Raw genomic sequence first — 15,385 nt, 5'->3', positions numbered from 1 at the left:
ATTTCTGCTGAAAGCAGAATAAAGGGACACTTCATACTAAACTATAAATTGCGTCCCTTGTGCTGATTCTTCTGTTTTAATAGTTTTAGCTACATTTAGGTGGTATTACTGCCATTAATACGTCATCAAACATAGTTTTTCTAATGCAAGCATTGAAAATGCCTGAATAGTTGGTATCCAGCTATTGCAGTTGTCGTACAGCTGAGCTCAAGTGGGGGAGGGAGAAGCAGCACAAGGAGCTAGTCCATTGTGCTGCAGTGCAGGTAGAATGCCGAAGAGAGGGGAGAGCAGAGTGAGGAGCACATCAGTGTGCTGCTTCCCATCTCACTTGTCCATTCCTAGTTTTGGGAAGGAAAAGATGTGTAAATGTTGCTGAACTGCAGTGGAAAAAAATGAGGTCCCTTGTCAGGCATGGCTCTGCTGTTTGCCAGAGCTGTGTAAAAATTAAGACTGGATGGACAAATACTAATTCTTTTGACAGGTGGAAAAGCCATAATATGTATTTCATCTGTCTTAAATAGGCAGATGACAGTTAAATGCTGTTCGTATAACATTTAGCTTTAGTCTGCCCTCTTTATTTTATTACATTCCACCTAGATTTTGGAATACTAGGAAATGAAATGAAGTCAGTTGAGGTAATTCAAACATCTGAGCAACACTGCAGTACAATGTGCTTTATGTTTGGCTGCATTTTATATCCCAAAGCAATGAATAGGTACGTGGTTTTGTGTCTAAATTGTACAAAAATGGGATAACTTTTTTTTTAATTAGGTGCAGGAAAAGCTGCTCCAAATGCAAACAAAATGAATTAACATGCACTTCAGTTTGTGTTTAAAAGGTGTCATTTTCAGCACAGGCTTGTGAAAAGGCATGCAGAGCTATAGATTTGCCTTGGTAGATACCCAGTAACAAGCACTGTGGTCTGTTCAGCTGTCGGGAGCTCTCACCCCATGGGGCAGTGCTGGTGCTTGGTGATTGGCCCACTGCTGCCACATGGGAGGAGGGAGAGTGTCAGCCCTGTGTTGGCACCAATTGGAAATCCAACAAGAACTTACACATACATACACACGTCAAGGTGTCATTCAAGCCCTTCCTGCCAAATGTCCTGATTTGTAGGAACTACCCTAAGCCTTGGTTCACACTGGTATGACTTGTCATGCGATTTAGAAATGTCAAATTGCATGACAAGTTGCACCCTATTATCGACAATGGAACTGTTTAAATAGGTTCCTGAACTATTTTTGCTGATTTCAGGTGCGACTTAGATTGGCATCAGTGCATGAAGTCGCACAGATGTCAGGCAAGTCGCACCTGATACCAATCCACGGCTTGGAGATCACACTACTTCAAGTAAAGTGGCACAATTTCAGTTGTGCATTCAGTGTTAGCCAGGGCTTAGGCCTCATTCACATAGGGGTATCAATGTGTACCCTCTGCGAGGGCCATGATTGCCCACATGGAGTATGCAAAGATGTTTTGTGCAGGCAGTCCCATTGATTTCTATTGGGATACAGTGACTGCACAGACATAGCCACTGCTCCCAATCTGACGTCTGCACATGTGCGTGTCCCCTGAACTCTGACTGCGTTCAGGGTCATGTACCTGCATGGATGTCAGATTGGGAGTAGCAGCTGTGTGGCTCCTTAGACATCAACGGGACTGCCAACACAGGGACCACCTGTGCCTCCCCATACGAGTAAACACAGCCCTCGCATTGATACATCTGTGTGAATGAGTCCTTAGTTTGGAACATTTTTCCTTAGGTTTTGAAAGTTGATGGGCTTATACTTTAAAATTGCCAATCTACATGTTAAACTTTAAAGCTGAACTCCAGACACAAAAACTTTCATTGAATTATATTCTTCACTAGCCACAAATTATATAAATCCACTTTGTGTGCACCAAATGCCTTTGCAAACACAGATATTACCTTATAAATGTAGAGGCGTCATACTCCCTGTGCTGTACATTAACCTATGCCAGGGGTCTCCAAACTTCTAAATGAAGGGCCAGTTTACTGTTCTTCAAACTTTAGGAGGGCCAGACTGTGGCCAGTGGGAGTAGAAAATGTCTTGGGGTCAGTTGGAGTTGACAGTGCCCCGTTGGTGTCGGTGGGAGGAATAGTGCCTTGTTGTTGGTGTCGGTGTAAGGAATAGTGCCCTGTCGGTGCAGCAGGGAGCAGTTTTACCCTGTTATTGGTCTCGGAGGAACTATGCCCACTGTTGCTGACAGTGGGAGAAACTATGCCCCGCTGTTGCTGACAGTGGGTAAGAATAATGACCAAAGGGCCACATTTGACCCCAGGGCCACAGTTTGGAGGCTACTAACCTATGCAAACAGCAGAGTTGTAGGAGGGGCTCAGCAGGCTCCCCACAGAAAACCACAGGAGTGGGCAGAGAGATTAACCAGTCACCCTGCATATGAAGAGAGCAACAGTGACCAGTCTTTATTACAGGAAGTTCCTGCACAGATCCAATGCTTCACACTGGATTACAGCACCGTTCTGGAAGAATTACACAAAGCACACCAAGATTCGAGGAAGAGTACATACACAGTTGTGTTCAAAATAATAGCAGTCAGACATCACTAACCTGATCAATCACTGTTTTTGGTAGAAATTATATTTCTACATGGCAGATAATTTACTAGCAGGTGTAGTACAGTAATAGAAATCCAACAGTCATGACATGCATGCTGCTGATTCTGTGTAATTGAATCACTAATTGAAAGGGGCATGTTCAAAATAATAGCAGTGTGGCGCTCTACTAGTGAGGTCATTCATTCTTTTGTAAAACAGGTGGCAATTATTGCCCTTATTTAAGGAAGGAAGGCAGCAAATGTTGTACATGCTGGTTACAGTGCATTTCTCTCTGAAATTCTGAGGAAAATGGGTCGTTCCAGACATAGTTCAGAAGAACAGCGTACCTTGATTAAAAAGTTGATTGGAGAGGGGAAAACATATAAAGAAGTGCAGAAAATGATAGGCTGCTCAGCTAAAATGATCGCAAATGCTTTAAAATGGCAACCAAAACCTGAAAGACATGGAAGAAAGCGAAAAACTATCATTCGAAAGGATAGAAGAATAGCCAAAATGGCAAGGACTCGGCCAACAATCAGCTCCAGGAAGATCAAAGAAGGTGTAAAGTTACCTGTGAGTGCTGTTACAATTAGAAGTCTCCTATGTGAAGCCAAGCTATCTGCAAGAAGTCCCCACAAAGTCCCACTGTTGAAAAAAAGACATGTGCTGAAGAGGTTACAATTTGCCAAAGAGCACATTGACTGGCCTAAAGAGAAATGGCGCAACATTTTGTGGACTGATGAAAGTAAGATTGTTCTTTTTGGGTCTAGTGGCCGGAGACAGTTTGTCAGACGACCCCCAAACACTGAATTCAAGCCACAGTACTCTGTGAAGACAGTGAAGCATGGTGGCGCAAGCATCATGATATGGGGATGTTTCTCATACTACGGTGTTGGGCCTATTTATCGCATACCAGGGATCAGGGATCAGTTTGAATACATCAGAATACTTGAAGAGGTCATGCTGCCTTATGCTGAAGAGGAAATGCCCTTGAAATGGGTGTTCCAACAAGACAACAACCCCAAACACACCAGTAAACGTGCAACATCTTGGTTCCAGACCAACAAGATTGACGTTATGGAGTGGCCAGCCCAATCCCCGGATCTTAATCCAATAGAAAACTTGTGAGGTGACATCAAAAATGAAGTTTCTGAGGCAAAACCAAGAAATAGAGAACTGTGGAATGTAGTCCAATCATCCTGGGCTGGAATACCTGTTCACAGGTGCCAGAAGTTGGTTGACTCCATGCAACACAGATGTACAGCAGTTCTCAGAAACAGTGCTTATAAACTAAATATTCATTAAGTGATTCAAAGGAAAGCAAAATCTTCAAACATTTTTCAGTTTATATAGTGAATGTTTGAGTTTGTAAAGAAGAATACAAACACTGCTATTTTTTGAACAGTCTAATATTCACTTTTCTTCAATTTTTTTAGAGGAACAACACAAATTTGATATATTTTTCTTCATGTTTTGATTTGGAATAGAATGTGTAGTGTTCCCAATGCATTTGTGTGTATGGAAATAAAAGCTATTAGAAGGATTTTGAGCTTTATTCACTTTTTTCAACACACTTCTATTATTTTGAACACAACTGTACTTCTTGTATTAAGACAATTTGCTGATCCTGGAGTTCAGATTTAAAGTCCCTGTCATCCATAAATGTTTGGTTGCTAAAGCTCAGGGCTTATTGTCCCACATAATGTTTTAAAATGTAAATACTAACTACATATAGTATCCTTGGCTCTGTCTATACCATGCATGTCTGATGCTTGTATCCTATAATGCAGGCATTGTCCACACTTGTCACCATAAAAAAAAAAACTGGCCATGAAAAATACCATGCAGCCATCCCTGGAATGCATGTAGATGGGAAGTGTCTGCAAAGAGGCTGCAGGGGATCAGCAGTACTTAGCAGCAACAAAGGGTGAAAAAAGGTTAAAATAGTATTTTATTAAAAAAAAATAAATAAAAGTACAATTGTTTATAATGTATGATTGGTTTAGTAAATTAGCAGCCATTTAGTTAGGGTGTGAGCAGGGAATAGAGAAGAGCACTGCTTCTCTGACATCACTGGATATGTTACTATGGGGACAGGCTCTAATGGGATTCCTGGAGTGTACAGACTGATCACACACACATCCTGGTTGCATACACCTACACAGTATAATATATCAACTTACAGCACAGTGTTCCTAATGATACATGCAACATTGTATCTATTCTTTCATATTTAATACTGTCACAGGTTACACCTTTCAGCATTCCTCACTGATGGTTTTATTAAAGAGCCCATTACAAGATTTGTCCCCACTACTGGAGACATGTTTGCAGAGATCACGTCTTCTCTGCCATAAGTCTCAGACTCCATCAAAATGGCGTCCTGTATTGAATATTACTTCTGAGACAGGAGACACAAATCAGGGCAGAGGCAGTTGATAGTGCTGGCGCTGTAACAGGAGGGCTTCTGGGAAATTTAGTCGGCATCCCGCAACACGGCCGTTCCTGAGAAGCTCTATTGGACTACATTCCCAGCATGCCGTGCGCGGCTTGGTTGCCAGGACTCGGGGAAGTTGATGGCCGCTGAGATTGGAGGGAGCAGCGGCGGGGATCTGTATGTGGGGGACACGGAGGAGGCTGGACGTGGGACACCTGCACACTGCTGCACCAATAATGTGATGTGCGCCGACGGAATCGCTGCATAGCCTATTGTAGGTATAGGATGTTGTTCTACAATGCATGGCAAGTACTGCTGCTGCATGACATCATGCCTTAGAGTCCTGCAGGGAAATGCCTGTATACCTGAGATGGGCATCTGATGGAGTCACCCATAGTCTCTGATTTCCAGGGACAGCCTCTGCTGTGTGACTAGGGATCCCTGGAAATGGGGATCATCTCTGCAGAGCTCATGTCTGGGACTGAAGCCTTTTATGTAGCAGCAAAGCCTCAGCCATAAATGAAACTTTCTTTGCTTCCCCGCCCCCACCCTTTTGGAGATTTTGTTTTGTCTTTTTAGCAAATGATTTTAATTAAAGCTGAACTCTGGACATAAATCCTTCATTTAAATATATTTCCCAATAGCCACAAATTATATAAATCCACTATGTGTGCACCAAATGCCTTTACAAACCCAGATATTACCTATAAAAGTAGCAATGACATCATCACTGTGCTGTACATAGCCTGTGCAGAGAGCAGAGCTGTGGGAGGGGCTCAGCGAGCTCCACCTGCTACAGGCTGCCTGCAGAAAACTACAGGAGGGGGCGGAGTCCAGACCAGTCACCCTGGACAAGATGAAAGAGCAGCAGTGACTGGTCTTTACTACAGGAAGCTCCTGCACAGAGGTAAAGTTTTTACACTGGATTACTGCCCAGATCTGGAAGAAATGCATAAAGCTCACTAAGAGTCAAGAAGAACACATATGATGAATGTATTTGGACAATATTTGCTGATCTGTATTTCAGATTTAACAGGTTCCCGCCCTGCCTATAGCCAGATGGTGGCCGGCAAAACTCCTTGTCCCTTCGGGTGGACGCCATATGGCGTCCTTTCAGGAATGCACAGTTTGCCTGTCCGCAGAGCTGTGCAGCGGCAGGATCTGTCACCAGCCGTGTACCTCACACACGGCCGATGACAGATCTGTATACTGCCCCTTAGCTGGTACCATGTGACCTGCTGTGACCAATCACAGCAGGTCACATGACAGTTGTATACAATGGATGGCTTCCTTTCATGCCATCCATTGTATACAAGTGTGGCTAGCTGTGAATGTTCACAGCGATCACATGCACAGCTGGGCCAATCACAGCCTAGCTGTGTCATGTGATTAGCTGTGGCCAAATCACAGTTAAGAAAAAAAAAATCCTGAATGAATCGATGTCATTCAGGTAAATGCTTGCTAATAGCAAACTAATTCTTTCCTATAAGCAAATTGTAAAAAAAAAATACTGATCACTTCCCCAAAGTAGTACAATGTTACTATGGTAACATTGTACTACTTTGGTCATAGTGAAATATGAAAAAAAATCTTTAAAAAATGTAATAAAAAAAAAAAAAATGTAAAATGTATTTTTTTTTTTTTCGTATTGTCACCAGTCAGTGTCCCTGATCACCACCATGCCAGTTATATGATGACGCTGTACTGCACTGGTGACAGTATGTAAAAAAAAAATAGTGAACTTTTTTTTTATTCACTTCCGAAAAATTATGACAAAAAAATTACAACTTCAAAAAACTCGCCATGCCTCTTATGAAATATGTCGGACTGTCTACTTTGCAAAAAGGGGTCATTTGGGGGATATCTGTACTGTTCTGACATTCTTGGACCTCAAGAAATTAGATTGGCTGTCAGTACTTCAGGATTGATCAATATTCAGATCTATACCATAGTTTGTGAACTCTATAACTTTCCTACAAACTAAATAATACATCCTAATTTGGGTTATTTTCACCAAAGACATGTAGTAGAATACATTTTGGCCTAAATTTATGAAAATTAATTATTTATGTGCAAACTTTTATACCAGAAACAAAGAAAAACGTGGGTTTTATTCAAAATGTTTGGTCTTTTTTTGTTAACTTAGCAAAAAATAAAAATCCCAGCGGTGATTAAATACCACCAAAAGAAAGCTCTAGTTGTGTGAAGAAAATGATAAAATTTTAGTTTGGGTACAATGTTGTATGACCGCGCAATTGTCATTCAAAGTGTGAGAGCGCTGAAACCTGAAAAATGGCCTGGGAGGGAAGTGGGTAAAAGTGCCCCATATGGAAGCGGTTAAGTTAGTGACCCCCCCCCCCCCTCACTTTCAGATTCCACACATAAATGCCACATAGGTAAAGAAGATGTATTCTGCCACCTGCAGCCTCCAGGCATACATATAAATCACACACCCCAGGTGGCTGTGAAGCTAATGTATTGTGTTTTTTGACCATTCCTATTTACCTTTGTGGGTGATGAACTGTCACTGTCCATGCAGCCGGTGCACTGATCGAGGGATTTAATAAGGCCCACTCTTCTTCCTCTTCTTTCCTTGGAGTTTCCTGGACAAATTGGAGTGATTCTGACCATTTAAAGAGGTCACATGCTAGCAGATGACCAATCAGAATAACTCTGATCCATTCTGGAAGCCCTAAGGGAAGGTGAGGGAGAATAGCGAGGCTTTTAAAACTCTGGACCACTGTACCAGTTGTGTGGGTGGGCACTGACAGCTTATCACCTACAGAGGTAAGTACAGCGGGGACTGGTGTGTGTGTATGTTCATTGTCTGCATAAAGGTGGACTTACACTTTAAAGATGGGTAAAATGTGTAATATATTACATTTTTATTTGCTCCTAGGTTTACATACACTCAAAGTTCACGGGGAGAATTTTAGATTGTGGCAACCAAGAGGAGGTATAGGTTTATGATGGGTTATATTATGGGTTTATAATGCTATTATATATGTTGTTGGTATACTGTATATTATATCATCACCTTCTATGGAGGTTTACAGATTATTACAAATACATTACTGTTCTTGTGTCAAACTGTTCAATATATTACAGGGTAGCACTGTTCAACCAAGATCCCTGACATAAATGCAGGGGGGCTACCACTGGGGAGCAGGCGGGTTGGTGTCTTTTTGGCCTTGTTGTTCTTACAATTAAAGGGTTACTAAACCCAGGACCGTGCATTCACTCTATCTGGTCTCCCACAGTACACACATGGCAGTGCAATTATTTTAGTAATTATAAACTGCTAAATACCTTTACTCATCAGCAGTTAGAGCAGTCTTGTGACTTCTATCAGTGTCCAGCAGAGCACTGGTTAAAGCACTGGTTATGTGCAGCTTGCCCCCAAAGCTCTGTTCTGTCAGCAGATGGATTGGGGACTGTGAAAGAAGGGGAGGATCAGAGAAGACAGAATCAAACGTCCTTTTTACACAATGTGGACGATTAACCCCTTATGTTCCACAGTGGGTATAACAAGCATGCTTTACTGCATCTACAGACAGATTTTACTGTTGTGGGTTTAGTAACACTTTAACACATCATAAAATGCAGAGTGGCCTCCCCTCATTGTGTACTTTGTAGCAGTGTGTAGGAAAGCTTCTGCATCTGTTGTTGCTGTCTAGGTTGATACAAATAGATCTGTGTTTGCAGAAGTACTTAAAGGGTAGCTATGGCCAAAATTAAAATCCTATATTCATTTCCACATTTTATTCCAGTCATTTCTAGCTTACTCCTATTATTCTGAACATTCTTGATGTTTGCAAACTGACTTTGTGAAGACCCCCACAGAGTGGTGTATTTAGGTTTTGTGCTGCCCTAGGCAACACAAAAATTCTCCCGGCCCCCACCTACCCCGGGAGAGAAGCAGAGAGACTCACCTTCAGAGGCTCATGGACGCTCCCCTTGCTCCCCTCACTCTGCTCTTCCACCTTCTGCCCAGCCCCGGTGCCCCTCGGGGGCCGGCCTTGTTTGCCTGCCCTGTAGTAAATATGCCCCTGTCCCCACAACACATTTACCTTTTTGCGTTCTGTGACACATATTCACTATGTCCTGTGAGTAGCACTGCTTTGTCACATTTCACAGAGCCTGCCTTCTGAACTACAGAGGTGCTGAGAGGAGGAGTTTCAGGAGGCGGAGTCAGTACAGGAATCACTGCTTGCAGGCAGCAAGGTACCATGGGATATGTAGTCCATAGAAATGAAACTTAGCAGAGGAGAAGCTGCAAAGCATGCTGGGAATCCAGACAGCTGTAGAAGGAGATGGCCAGCAGACAGCCAGGACTTAAAGCGGTAGTAAAGTCTTAAAAAAAAAACACTTTTTCCCCTGCAAAGCAATGTCATAATGTGCTAGTATGCATTGCATATGCATTGCGAGCCTCCCTTCAAGGTGGATTTTGCTGCTGCTTTGTACCTGCCTTTGAAAGAGGTCCCGCTGGTGGCTATGTATGATACCATGGTACAAGGAGTGTGATCCCCCTGGTGGATGGCTGAGTGATTCCTGATCCCTGGAGGCTGATGACCCTACAACTACTTCTGCTGGTTGGCCAGTTGAGCTGTGGACAGGGGCGGACTGACAACTCATGGGGCCCCCAGGCAATAGGGGATCATGGGGCCCCTGTGTCCTTGACCACACTCAAAAAAGCCTATAAAAAAGGTACCAGGGGCATTTCATGGGGCCCCCTACTAACCCTGGGCCCTCGGGCAGTGCCCAAGTGCTCGAATGGTCAGTCCGCCCCTGGCTGTGGATGTTCATCCTTCTGTTACCAGAGGACCAGGAGTGGTTTAAATACTAAAATGCACATTTGTTTGCGCTATCTGGTTAGTGCAATCTACATCTATATATACATCAGCAGAGTCACGATTTGCACCTTTTTATGGATTTGGGGACTTATGTAATTATATATTACACTCTACTATTGGAGTTCACTACCTGCACAATATAACGTCCTTAGACGCTCATTGCACTTGATTTTGATTTAAGCTCTTTACAGCGCTGTTATACCAATTCTATTATTTGTGTGTTCTAACATATAGCGCTGCATATTTTTGATTGGATTGTAGGAAGGTTTAGAGGATTTTGCCTTTATGTCAGCTGCTTTTTTCCTGCACTACCTAGCGCTCGTATACCTTTGCTATTGTTTTAAGTTCTCAATAGGGTTTAGGTCAGGTGAGGAAGGGGACCTTGTCATTTTTCTTTCATCTTTAAGGCTTTTACTGGCTAGCCATGCAGTGGAGTACTTCGATGGATGCGATGGAGCATTGTCCTGCATAAATATCATGGTCTTCTTGAAAGATGCAGACTTTTTCCTGTTCTGCTTGAAGAAAGTGTCTGCTAAAAACTGGCAGTAGGTTTGGGAATTGATTTTGAGTCCATCTTTAACCCGAAAAGGTCCATCTAGCTCATCTTTAATAATACCAGCACATACCAGTACCCCACCTCCACCTTGCTGGCATCTGAGTCAAAGTGGAGCTCTGTGCCCATTACTGATCTAGCTCCAGGCCCATCCATCTGGTCACTCTCATCTCATCAGTCCAAAACACCTTTGAAAAATCTGCATTTGTTGGCCCAGACTTGACGTTTCAACTGGTGGTCGGTTTTCAGCCTTCCTTACCTTGGCCATGTCTCTGAGCACTGAATACCTTGTACTTCTGGGCACTCCAGGTAGGTTGCAGTTCTGGAATATGATAGCACTGGAAGATAATGGATTCCTTGTAGCTTCACGGTTGATTCTTCTCAAATCGTTGGGGTTTTTTTTGCCTAAACACGCTTCTTGCAACCCTGTTGACTATTTGCAACAAAACGTTTAATGTTTCTGTGATCACACCCCAGCAATTTCAAGAGTGCTGATCCCTCTGAAAGACTTTTTACAGTTTTTGACATTTCAGAGTCAGTTAAGTCTCTTTTTTTGGCCCATTTTTGAGGAAAAGAAGCTGCTAAATAATTATGCACACCTAGATATAGGGTGTTGATATCCTTAGGCCACACCCTCCCTCATTACATAAATACACATCACCTGATATGCCTAAATCCAATAATCATTCATGTTTATACAGCTTGGAGTTGGACAATATGCATAAAATGAAAATTTGGTCACTTGCCTAATAATTGTACTCACGATGTATGATGCACTGCGCCTGAATTCAGAGTTGTCACTCTCTTGTAGGCTGTGCCTGCTTGCACTACAGTGGGATGAGAAGATGTTGCAGGGGGTGTGGCTATTAGAATTGTCACTGCTGATTGACAAGCCTGTAGCCAGACAGTCAGCAGCTGGCCACACCCAGACCTGTCCACTGCTTTCTGGATTGGCATCACTGCCTCTGTTGCTCTAATTCCCCCAATGTGAGCTGCAGTGTCTGGGAGGGGGAGTGCATGAGACACCAATGATGGAGGTTTAGAGTCAGGGAGTTAACCTCCCTGGCACTATTCCCAAGTGTAGCTCGGTGTTAACTTTCAGTACCAAAAGCGGTAACCCCGAGCTACACTCGGGATTACCCTGCAGCATTGCTCAGGGATTCCCTGCAGCACTTACCTTGTCCTTCGCTCCCGCGATGTGTCCCCTGCATCCCCGGCCATCTCCTCCAGCTGATGCCGGCATCCGTCTTCCAGGTTCCGTTCCCTGCGAGCGCCGGGATGTACAGGACGTACGGGGATGGAACCGGCAGGAAATTTAAAAATGTTAAAAGTGACATTCAACAAATACACTAAAATCACATAGTAAAACATTACTGTATCAAACCATTTCACATACATTTTGTCCCTAGTGCTTTGTCCTGTGCTCTGCCTGCATTTTTACTGTTCTTTCTGCCTGGGAACTGAGAAATGTCCATGGCGTCCAAAAAGCGTCCCTTTAGGTCAAAAGCGGTTTTAGACCGGCTAGAGAAGGGCGATAGTAAATTAGAACCACTTGCATTCTAAGCGATAATGATTTGTGGGGAAATTCGTCATCAGACACTGAAAACGATTATGTGACTTTGCTCAGTGATGTGCGAACTTGTCGCTCTATTTCAAATTTCAGTGCTTTTGGTTTGATTACATTATTTAATTAAATTTATTATTATTATGTTATTATTTTTTATGATTATTTATTATATTATAATTTATGATTTCGCCTTTCAAATTTTATCCTACCCGGGATGTTTACTAGACTCTTGTTCGGACAGATTTCAGTGAGTTATTCCTAAAAATTACAGGCCTACAATAAAAAAAATACATATTTCCATGCAAAAAAATGTACCGCTTTGAGCACAGAAATATTGACATAATCAGACCGCTAGGGAGGTTAAAGGAAGTTTGCTTACTTTACGAGGCTTGTTCATCACATAGTAACTGGCTTTGGTACTTATTTAGACAGGAACCTTTAGTTATACTTTAACCTGATTATACTGCAGAAAGATAAAGCTATGACTGTGCATTCATTTCTATAGTCAGAAAGTAGCCATCAGACTAGATGTGGCCATTCAAAGCATCTACTGGTCTTCTACTTCCCTAGGAGCCCAACTCTTATGACACAGGATTGAAGCCACCCTCCAAACAAAAATGAGCTACTCTTACAGGAAGACTTGAGAAGATAACCTCTGCATTTGTAATTTTGTATTATACACTCCGTTTGAATTGACCCTGTCTGTAACATAAATCAGATTATTTTTGCATTCCTTCCAGCATTTGACCTTGGTAACAGATGGTAGTGAATGGCATCACATAAACCACAGTAAAACAATGAGATGCCACCAGCACTCCATTGCAAACATATATTCGCTTTTATTAGTTCAATGTCACATCAGTCAAGTAAACCAGTGTTTCAGGATCATGCAGGTGCCTTCCTCAAGCCCACATAGTGATGTAACATGCGACTAATAAACAAGTGTGTATGTTTGAGTGCTGGTGACGTCTCCTTGTTTTACTCTGGTCCTTCACATTTTCATGGTAGGTTTGATGTATAGAAAACATTTGAACATACATTACTATGGAAAATATTGCTTGGGTACATTGCATTACCTATAAGTGTGTATTGGGTGTTGGTGAATTTTGATTAAAAAAAAATGTATTTTCTTTCTTCCCAATCAGCTTCCACATGACACCTGAAGAGATCCCTAGCGAAGACTGTTAAATCATGGAGCTTGGAAGCACTTGCACTTATTTAAGCACAGAATTATTTTGCACTACTCAGCTGGAGGCCTTATTCCAAGATGCTGGACAAGATGGGGCACGCTAGGCTTGACTGCCACACAGAGACGATAGTGAACGCTGGAAAATAGACGCCTTCTATACCACCCCTCTCTGACAACTAAACATGGAAAGTGAGGTATGGCAAACACCAAACTTTGTTGTCCTGAGCAAGCCTCAGAAAGGTTGTATTTCTCTAGCTCTGGGCTACTTACTTGATGAAGGGTTGTCTTTGTGCGAAAATTCTTTGTACAACAGAATGCTGTCTAGAAGTACCTCAAAATTTCTTTTCCTTTTAGCTGATTTTTGCAATCAATGGTCATTGCTGACCTTCTGAAAATGCTGGTTACCTGGGTTTTAGGCTAGCCATATGTGTTAACTATTCTCTTGTTTAGGTCCATGGGTTGACCAAAAGAAATCAATAGATCTCTACATACAATATATTTGCCTGAAGGAGCAATTCCTCCATCCACACTGTTTAGCTTGGATAGAGGAATCGCTCCTTCAGGCAAATGTATTCTCACAGCCACTGCTCCAGTGGCTGTCAGAATACCCGAACAGTGACAGCATCTCATTGGCTGTAGTCAGTGATCGGCCAAGAAATTTCCACAAACATTGATCTGAAAATTAAGAGCCAGGTGGAAAACAGAGCCACCCACAGCTCACAATTTGAGACGCTTATGGCCAGCATTATGCTGACCCCCTGGCTTCAGTACTTTGATTTACTGACCCCAGACAAGTTGGCAGATACAAAAAGTTAAAAAACGAATAACTGCGCTAGAATGTAATAAGACAAAAAAAGTAAAAAATAAAAAAGCAGCCGACACATAAAGGCAATATTGAAACATGTAAACAAAGGAATGCAGCGCTAATTAACTAAATAATAATGTCCAAATTAAAGTCCATATAAATACTCAAAGAAAATGGAACAAAATAAATGAGAAAAATCTTGATACCATATACCGTCACCATACACCCAGAAAAAATGGCACCTTACCGGACTCTTTGCCCGTATACAGCTGTTAGTATGTGCAGTATACTGAGGAATCGGTAGGGCAAATAATTTCCAATGGATATCCTTTCCCAGGTACATGAGGATGACTCTGCTCTGAAAGATCCCCAAACCAGACTAAAACACCGATCAGTAAGCACGATGTAATAGGGACCTGCGTAGGATATTTGGTTTGAGCACGGTGAGTTTGTTTAATTCACATAATACACTGTTACCTATGGCTATAGGGTCAGGTTGCATTCCACACTGCAGCACAGCTTAGCAAGACACTGCTTATATGTGATTGTTGTGTTTCAAATGCCACTTTATGCATTGACATACTTCTTTAGACCCAGTCTGTCTGGAGAGTATGGTCACCTACTGACTTGGCTCCATCCACAAGCAGCTTAACACTTCAATAAAAAACATGTGGAAAGAAAAGGGGTGCTGTTGCGCTTAGAAAAAAAAAATAACATATATATACAAGAATTGACTATATATAAGATACCTATATAGCAGCAGTCCTAATTGTAAATTACTAAACACAAAGTCTTAAATAGTTCAAAAATGGACTGCGCTAAGGTAAAAAATTGACTAAATAAATTGTGCAATCTTTGAAGTGATAAAAATGAGCAAAATTCAAATACTATATTAATATTCAGTCCAAACATGTGAATAATTGGCGCAACAGTGCTGTATCCTTAACGGTGATACTCCATGCTGAAATGACAAGTGCTTCACTGTGTTCACACTGGTGCCCCACATAGATGTAAACTCGCCATCATTTCATGACCACCTATCTCTAGGTAAGTCACACTTGCTTTTTGGGAACATCCCAGTATGCAATCGGTCCTGATGGCAGATATTCCTTCGCCCTTATAACCGTGGTTGCTGGAAGTAACCAATAACTTTCTACTAGGACTGCATCAATGTCAGGAAGCTCCTCTCCTATACAGGCAGTATTTCATATTTTCAGCATAAATTAAAAAAACAGACATCCCATAGTGTAAAACTGTATAGAACTTTAATATGGGGTCAAACAATAGAAATAGAGAATAATAAGTGAGCGCTTTCAATAAACAAGCAGCTAAGGCACACAGGATAACCAAAAAAATCCTCACATGAAAATAAAATAAAAGTGCAGCGCTAAGAATTAAATAAA

At 42.0% G+C, this 15,385-nt stretch overlaps 1 protein-coding gene across 3 annotated transcripts in view; it reads left to right on the top strand.

Annotated features, from left to right (window-relative positions):
* Positions 1-5,061: 5,061 nt before the first annotated feature.
* ELMOD3 (ELMO domain containing 3) overlaps positions 5,062-15,385 on the top strand; it is a 50,603-nt gene continuing 40,279 nt past the window's right edge. Inside the window, exons 1-3 of one of the 3 annotated variants that reach the window (XM_089692461.1) lie at positions 5,062-5,289; positions 13,134-13,371; positions 14,320-14,425. Coding sequence is in view for 2 of the 3 variants with exons in the window: in XM_089692459.1 (XP_089548585.1) it covers positions 13,360-13,371 (12 nt within the window). In the remaining variant the exon portion in view is untranslated. Of the gene's footprint in view, positions 5,294-13,133; positions 13,372-14,319; positions 14,426-15,385 lie in introns of all 3 variants that reach the window. The other 2 variants (XM_089692459.1, XM_089692460.1) reach the window with 2 other exon arrangements.

This window comes from Staurois parvus, unplaced genomic scaffold (genome assembly GCF_062004578.1).
Source record: "Staurois parvus isolate SC_StPar_1 unplaced genomic scaffold, SC_StPar_1.0 ptg000586l, whole genome shotgun sequence".
NCBI lineage: Eukaryota > Metazoa > Chordata > Amphibia > Anura > Ranidae > Staurois > Staurois parvus.
This window is presented reverse-complemented; position numbering and strand designations above follow the sequence as displayed.